Below are 8,588 nucleotides of genomic sequence, written 5' to 3'. Positions count from 1 at the left end.
GCTGAGATGGAAGGATCGCCTGAGCCCAGTCCGTTGAGGCTGTGGTAGCTATACCCACACCTCTGTTCTCCAGCCTGGGTGACAGAGTGAGACTCTTACTCAAAATAAAATAAAATCTCCTCTCCTTTCCAAATGTATACATGTAAAAATAAAATAAAATAAAATTGGTATCTAGGTGAACTTCTTTCCTTTCCTGTCACATCTCTGTCCTGGTAAGTGCCATAATCCTGAATGAATTTAATAGTCCTCCTTTAGTTTTACCCTTCCTAAGGGGAAACTGTATGTGTGTGTGAAATGTGTGTTTTACTAAGCTCCCACGCTGAATGGTAAAATTACAAAGTAAAATAATGAGGTCAAAGATATTTATTGACACCAAAACATATACAAGGGTTTCTGAACAAGATGAAAATATTTCCTGGTTTCTCACACAGGGCCCCATCCCACTCTGAAGGCAGATGTGTCGGTTCTCCTTTGGGAAAAGCACATCCAAGGGGCAAACGTCGCCAAGAGTGCAGTTTTGTCCTTAAAACGCTGCAGGGAAAGAGTTTCTTCCAAGGAGTTGGTGGCGGTGGGGCTCCAGAGGACAGGCCATCTGAGAGAGGGAGGGCTCCAAGGGCTTTCAATATTTACATCAGAACTGACTTGCTAGGGGGTGGGGCTCTGGGCTGTGTTGAAGGGTGACGCAGGACTGTGCTTAAAACCCAGCAGCGGCAGGCTCAGGTCCCAGGTGTGTCCAGACTATGTCCCTGGCACAGTGGCCGTCCAGTCCCAACAGGTGCCCAGCAGGACACGTTGGTTGAATGGTGACTGTGACAGATCAGCACCTTTGATGCCCTAAAAGAAATTAGCACATCAACACCAGCTGAGAGAAGGCCTTTCCCAAGTCTTCCTCTGCCTTCTGGGAGCACTGAGGCCACTCTTGATAAGCAACAGGCAGCCATGACTCTGAAAGCTCACCTCTTGCGAATAATCACTCTTTGACTCCAAACTTTTTCATGGAGATCTCAAAAGGCATTGAAAGCCCAATGATCTGGTAGAAAACGCAATATTGGAATTTTATTCTAGAGTCAAGACAACTTTTAAAATACTTCTGCTTATTCAAGTCAGTTTCTCCTCCAGAAATCTGAGATCAGGCGTGTGACAAGTTAAAGATTATACCAACAGAGATGCTTTCAATAATTTAATTATTAGACGCATGTCCCCCAAAATGAACTTGCATGAAATATTAAATATTATTCTTAAATCAATTGGGACACAATCACACACATATGGGTAAGAAATGGGAAAAAAAAAAACAGTTTTCTCCCGAAAGTGCCAGTGTTTTGTTTTGTTTGGGAAAATGACAACACAATTAGAGGTAAACAATATTTTCATCGGTTCCATCTCCAGTTTCCCCATCTCGTCTGGTCATTGTCACCGTACGCAGATTTAGCTTCGCTTCTGTTATGAATGTCTGCAGCTGAGGGTGGTGTGAATTCGAGTCCTGGAGGGTTGGGGACTCAGTCTGAGAGCTGTCCAAATCTGCAAAAAACAGACATCACAGGTTACAGGAGAGTCAGCTTGGGCCCCACCAGGCAGGTGTCTCCGAGATTAGGAAGTGCAGGGCCCACCCATGTCATCAGCCAAAAGGAGGATGGCCAAGCCCAGGGAGAAAGAACACAAGGGACGTCTAATGAATGCATCAAAATCACTAAGATGTATTCCATGTGTGCACAAATATCTCCTGTGGCTAAAAATCACCTTTACCAAACAATCCTAGGGAAATGTCAAGCGAATAAAAACCGATCACCATTGATGGGACGTTAAATCACTGCTACCACCGAGAAAGGGGAGCTCATTTATTTTTCAAAAAATGGATGAAGGCCTCGGAAATACAGTACACACTCCAGCTGTATGTAATAACCCGTATTTGCATCTGCAAACCACCTTCCCTCATTGAACCTGGAAGTCAAGAATTGACCTCAGGACTCCAATAATGTATCTGGGCTTTTACTGATGAGGGTTAGGGATGGAGAGAAGGAAGATAAAGACTGAAGGAGAGCCCCCCAACCTCACCGTTATGCAAATCTGTGAATACTACACAGAGTACTTAGCAAGAGTAGCTAGTTTCCTCGGGAAAATCATGCCCATCTCAACTATGATTAGGTTTGTTTTTTTCCTGGTTACTTAGCAACAGCAGGGCATGGTGCACTCGTTTCCTTGTAAAACCCTCCAACACTGTGGTTTAAAAGGGAGATTTGATTTGAAGAGAAACACCTGCTGCAAACCGTTTTCTCTGCACTTGTTCCACTGACCACTCTCCGAGTCTTGGCCATAGAGCAAAACGACAATTCACTAGCTTCTGTTGGGGCCATAAGTGGAGTAGGTGGGGCAGTCCAATGGGGAGGGAGAGTGGATGGCCAGAGGCCCACCTGCTCTTTTTTTCCAAGATGTGGTGTACAATTTAGGGTCAGGCACACAAATGTTCATTTCGCAGGTGCCCTTGTCGATGAGGTGTGCCCCGCGCTCCCCGGCAGTTTCCTTCAACTGCCAATCCTACCCCTCTCCTCTGGCAGTTTCCCACTACTGCCAATCCCTTTCTTTTTTTTTTTTTTCCTTTCATCTAAACTTTTGCCTTTATTAAAATGTGAATTTACAATGTCTTGAGTACATTTTCTTTTCTTTTCTTTTTTTTACATTCACCCATTTATTATGAAGCATATTACAAAGGATACAGATAAGTGGCCAGATGATGAGAAGCACAGAGCAAGGCATGGGGGAAGGGTGCAGAGCTTCCACAGCATTTTTGGGTTTATCACCCTCCAGAAACCGCCACCTGTTCAGCTATTTGAGAGCTCTCTGGACGTGACCTTTCGAGTTTTTTTTTTTAATTATTTATTTATTTTGTATTATGAAGTTGTGGGGTACAGTTAAGGGTTAGGTATACAATTGCGTTTCATTCAGGCACCCTGTTGATATGGGGTGTTTCCCCGTTCCCAGACAGAATCCCATCTCACTCCCCCCACCATAGTTTCCCAGTACTGTCAGTCATTTTCGTATAGTATTGCATTGGATGTTTAAGGCCCATTATATGAGTGAGAACATGTGATACTCGGATCTTTGTTTCTGTGAGAGGTCACTCAGTATTATAGACTCTAGTTCCATCCAGGTTGCCGCAAAATTCATGATTTTGTTCTTTTTTATGGCTGCGTATCCCTTTCTTACAGTATTATAATAATTGTTCAAGGTCCGCTTAGGCCACCTGCTCTTTTGCCAGTCATTAACAAGAAGCCATGATAACCCTCGCCATGTTTCATTTAACGCCTCTCTTATTCAGATGGATACACCTATCTGCCGGCATCTCATGACAAAAATGCTTGTGACCTTTGCCCACCTATCAAGGATCTTCGCTAGAGAAGGCAGTAAGCAAGGCTGGGCAGGAATGGCGGGCAAAATGGCCCCAGAAGGCTCCATCTTTGGGAAGGTGGTGGCCCTTGCTCATTTCATCCCACCTTCCAACAGGAGGGCTGATGGGGGGGAGCAGCCAGGCCTCAGGAAGCAGACAAAGGTCACCCCAAAGAGTGGTGCCTCCGACGCAGAGGAGGACCTTTGGGCGGGGGAGGGGACGTGGTTAGGAGGCGAAGGGGTGAGGCTGCAGCCACAGCTCTGGTCGAAGACTCGGGCCATCCCTGACCCTTTCGTGCCAATGGGCAAAAGGACAAAAACGCACGTACAGTGGGGGGACTTGATTCTGCTGACCCTGACTCCAAATCCTGCACCTCGGACCCCAGGAACTCACTAACGACTGAAAACGCGACAGCTGAAGACATCTCTAACTGCCCCCATCCATAGAGGGCTTCCTCCAGGCACAGGAGCTGTCCCAGTTCTTTCATACTCATCATATCACCAAGCTAGAACCCACAACTTACAGATTGGGAAACTGAGGCTCAGGCTAGTTAAAATCTTTGCTCAGCATCACACAGTTGGGAGGAAAGCTAGATCTGAACTCCAGAGGACCAGTGCCATGTGAAGATGTCCTGCTTATCTGACCAAGATTCTCATGACTTATTTCTCATTGGGCTGGAAATGGCTTGAGCAGTTTTTCTGAATTAAGAGATACTGGAAGGCGAATACTTTCCCTCCCCTAAATACTATTTTTTGAAGAGTCAGTTGTCAAAAGAAGGAAGGAAGGAAGAAAGGGGGGGTGGGGAGGAAGGATGAAAAAACACGTGGAATCTCTCAAAATTGACACGGCAAATATTATAGAACTAGAATTAGAAACCTCCCTTAATCAGGAAAACACAAATATTTTCAGACAAGGATTTCACTATCACAGCAACACTACAAAATCAACCTGGAATGCGCTCAGTCCTATTTCTCACCATGCTGGGAGACAAAGTATGTCTGTCTGTGGCCACAACACACAGTCCTTTCCTTTTCCCAGTCGTTTTCCCTCTAAAACAAATTTTCCCAGATAAATTGCTGATGTTTAATATTACACAACTTCCAAAAAATACCTCAAAATTTCCATCTAGCAGATACTGGCAGAATGAACAGGTCACCTAAGCCACCACAGTGCCACCTCCTTGCAAGCAGAAGGTCTTGCCAGGGTACCAGAATCACTCCATTGCAAACGAAAAGTCACCTACTGAATGAGGCAGCTGGGAAGGGATTGCTGAGAAACACTGGGAGTCCTTAATCCACGTACGTGTCCTTCCTTTGGGGTACGAAACATGCAGCAAAATATCCAAAATGCTGGTGAGTCTAGGTATCTGGGAAGTCTCCTTAAGGCTTCAAGAGAAGAGCCGAACCAAATGCGTAGCAGAAATATTTTTTTTCCTTAAGTTAAACTGGAGGCTCTAGTTCAGGAAGACAGACAGCCAAGAATGAACGGGAGTGGAAGAGAAAGGCAGAGAGGGAGGAAGGGAAGAAGGGAGAGAGAGAGAGCTTAGGAGGAATGTAGAGGTTTAATCAGAACTTTGTCGAATACGAATGGAAATGCAGGAGAAAAACACTTCTGGGTGAGAGCTTGTTGTGCCCTCAGGTGAATGGCCTGCACTGTAATTCCAGATACACTGCTGGGTGGTGTGGTAGCTGTGTGTCACCAGGAGGGAACTCAATTTCCTTCTCCATGTTCCTCCTCGGTTTCTACCTGAACTGTGTAGACAAGGTCAGACAGTCTGTCTTTGAAATTAGAAACCGCTCTGCGATTCCTGACTTTATTACTCCATTTCAACCCTGAAGGAACCAGCACAGCGATAGTGTATTTCTCAAGGCCAGCCACCTTTTTCTACACTTTTCACCCTAGAGAATATGGTCATCATGTAGAACTGTAAACTGAAATAAAACATTTGTCAAAATTAAACCTCACTGACTCAGAACGCAGAATTCTTGAGGGAAGAAAATTAATCATCCCATTTCATTTGTAATCAAAACGCCTGTGACTTGCTGAATATAAAGACAGAATACTTTGTTTTTATTTAATTTTTTATGGGAGACACAGACTCCAGAGAAATGGGGTCAGGGTTTCCGAATACTTTATTTTTAATAAGCAAAGAAATAGCCATACAATCATAATTTGGTCGACCAAAGACCAAATAGTATTATAATGAAACAAAACTTCAAACTACAAAGAACCTTTCAACCAAGAGTCTCAACAAGACTTTCCCTCTTGACATAAAAGGAAGAATTTGTTTCTTACTATATCCGTAAGAATTATCACCCTTAAAATAAAGACAAATAAGCTAAAACACATAAAAGCCCCAAAGCTTGGTTAAATTGAGTGGAAAAGTAGAATCTTGGTTCAGAGTTTTTCTGCTTTTGTTCACACACTAAAACTTCAGCCTCTGCCAGAAAGTTCCATAACTCACATGATGAGTATCACTGTGGAGTCTAAGTTAGTCTCCTAGCAACAGTTTCAAAGAATCATATGTATCCCTACTTGGGTGGGCACCATTCATTTTCCATGTGGCTCTATGGAGCAGGCAATGCCCATGCCACCAAGAGACGTGCATGCGTGGAGTACTGCTATCCAGTTGGTTCCCTAAACCTCCCCATCTTCTGCCCTTACTTGCAGCCTTCTGGCTGACATCTGTGTTCATCACTTCCATGCTTTTTTCTGCTCACCAGATATTGAAATTTCTAACCGACAATGAAGAGAATCAGTTTTCTTCCATCGGTCTCACCATTCTGCTTTTGAGCCATCTGGATAATTGGTTCTTTTCAAGACTAGACTAAAAACGCAGTGTGTAAAAATGCAACTACGTGTCCTATTTTGAATGAACCATTGCCCTCTAAACTGTGACATGAGTAAAACCTTTTAGACCCAAGGCAAAATGTCATCTTAGGCAAGTCATCTCCCCTTCGGACTCCAGTTCATGAGGGAATGACCTGGAATCACTGAAGGCCTCTTTAACTTCCCATGTTCTACGTGAATTTTTGCATTTGATTTGGGCTCAGCAAGTCACCAAAGAATACTCTAGAGGTAGAAGGAAAGGAATATGCATGTTTCAACTGCTGTAGGTTAAGACATGTGATCAAATGTGTCCCCTGAAGGTGCATGCCAAATGTTTTCAAGGTCGTTGTGACACTTGTCCCATCCTTACACCTCCAGTCTTCCCAACAACACGTAAGGGAAAGATTCTTTTTGTCATCAAAATCTGCACTTGATCTGCCCCCGTGAATGGCAAACTTAAGAGTAACAGACCTGTGACAAGTAGAAAAGGGCTGCCAATGATTTTGAAATATTTAATTAACGTAGTCTTTGCCTTTTTCTGAATGTTTTTCTGATTAGAAAAGCATTTTCAATCGTGATCATTTGGAAAGGAAAATTTTATCTAAATCTAAAAGCAACCGTCTCACTTTCACCGTAAACATCAACTGTGAAGGCCTGCCTCTAATTCCCCAGTGCCCATGGTGAGACACCCAGAAGCCCAGTGCTGTGTGAAGTGTGTTTAGTCTTCTGCTGAGAGAGCTGGTGACGTGCTGACCAGCCCTCTCTCCATCTTATCCCACTCCGTTCTCCCCAGCAAAGATCACAAAAACAGAGCTTTGTGTGTCTGAACCTTGGCTCTGTTCTTGTTTATTTTAATTGAGCGTTCTGACTTGTACTTATTACCATATCCCTCATACATGTTCCTACAGCCAAAATTCACACTGTCCTACAATAACTCTACCTCAAAAATAATGATTTTGTCATTAATGTTCCAACTCTGCAAAATAAGTTGTATTCCTTATTTAGCGATTGATTCATGCTTACACTCTGAAACATTAAAAAAATTGTTTCCTGATGGCATTACTGGCAATCACTATTTTTTCTCAGGAGCATTAATGCACAACATTTTTCTTCTAATGGAAAACATTTACTGTACAGAGCTCAAGTTATCTTCAGAACAAAGGAAAATTGGTCTCTGTCCCTAAGTTTGCTCAACTCAATTTTCCACAGTGAGCCACAAACAGGATGTGAGCCTCTGGCATGAAAACCAGTCTGGAGTTGCTATCTGAAGCAACCCTGTACAATAGTGTCCGGATTCCCTTTCTTCATGTACCACTACAGCACTTGAAATAAAAAAGCTGAAGTGTGCTTCAGGCCGGGGATACGTGTGTTTGTAAATGCCTGTGGTGTGTACGTGTGTAAATTTGCAAAGTCCTACAGCAAATTGTGTAATGTTTTTTTAAAAGTTGTGAGAGTTAGACTTTTTAAAATCAGTATTTAACATATTTAGAATAGTCAGTATTGGCTATATAAGTGATGCTGAGAAGAAACAGAAATTAAAGTAATTGATACAACGAAGATGAGATTGTCGTAACAGGAGACATGCTACCTCAATCCTCTCTGCTGTCTGAACTTTGATTCACTCTTTACTCTTTCTTGTCCAAGAAGGTGCCACTGTTAAGAAGCCACGAACTTCACATCACGAGCCCCATGGAGCATGGGGCAAGAGTTTCTATGTTTTCCCATTCCTTGAGGTGCATTTCAAAGTGTATTTCTCTAAACAGGATCTAACAGGTATTAATGATAAAAAAAAAAAAAAAATACAGTAGTCAGCTAGGTTGATGGAATCCTGGTAAACCAAGTTTTTAAATTGTCAAATTTCCTCAAGAGCTTTAATAGCTCACATGTCTTATAAATCTCTTAGGGGAAAAATCAGTATGCAGAATCTCCCAAACCTGGGGAGCCTTTTTTCATTAATGTACCTTACTGCATTGTGTTCCCTGGAGCATGCTTTGGAGAGCAGCGCATTCGTGAATTATAAATATTTGATAGACTAAGAGACAATAAACGATCAAGATGCCAGAAAAATCAGGAGTGAGAATTTGGAAAGAGTTGAGATTTTCTAGATTTATAAGCTCATAACTCTGTTTGTAATGTCTATAGTGGATCCAGGCAATAATTATCAATGGCTGCTAAAACCATTTGGAGAAAAGCGGACGTGAAACTTCGTAATGGATGGATCAAGCTGACAACATCTGAACCCAAGGATCAACTTGAAAATCACAAAAAGAGAAGCCGATGCTGTGTGTTACATGGATGAGGTGCAATTGGAAATTTACCATCTACAGAGATGTTTCAATGTCAAAAAATAAAGCCTGTATCGAATCACACGTCT

The 8,588-nt window shown here is 42.7% G+C and overlaps 1 protein-coding gene across 1 annotated transcript in view; it reads right to left on the bottom strand.

The window, feature by feature from the left end:
- Window positions 1-345: 345 nt before the first annotated feature.
- The window catches only part of ARHGEF28 (Rho guanine nucleotide exchange factor 28), a 130,773-nt gene continuing 122,530 nt past the window's right edge, over window positions 346-8,588 (bottom strand). The window contains exon 27 of the mRNA XM_021716157.1: window positions 346-1,521. Within this exon, the coding sequence (XP_021571832.1) occupies window positions 1,352-1,521 (170 nt within the window). The 3' untranslated portion in view covers window positions 346-1,351. The remainder of the gene's footprint in view (window positions 1,522-8,588) is intronic.

The sequence above is a fragment of the Carlito syrichta genome, unplaced genomic scaffold (genome assembly GCF_000164805.1).
Source record: "Carlito syrichta isolate Samal-C Ts95f unplaced genomic scaffold, Tarsius_syrichta-2.0.1 Scaffold308202, whole genome shotgun sequence".
Classification (NCBI taxonomy): domain Eukaryota; kingdom Metazoa; phylum Chordata; class Mammalia; order Primates; family Tarsiidae; genus Carlito; species Carlito syrichta.
The sequence above is the reverse complement of the archived record's forward strand: the minus strand, read 5'-3'. Positions and strand labels throughout refer to the sequence as shown.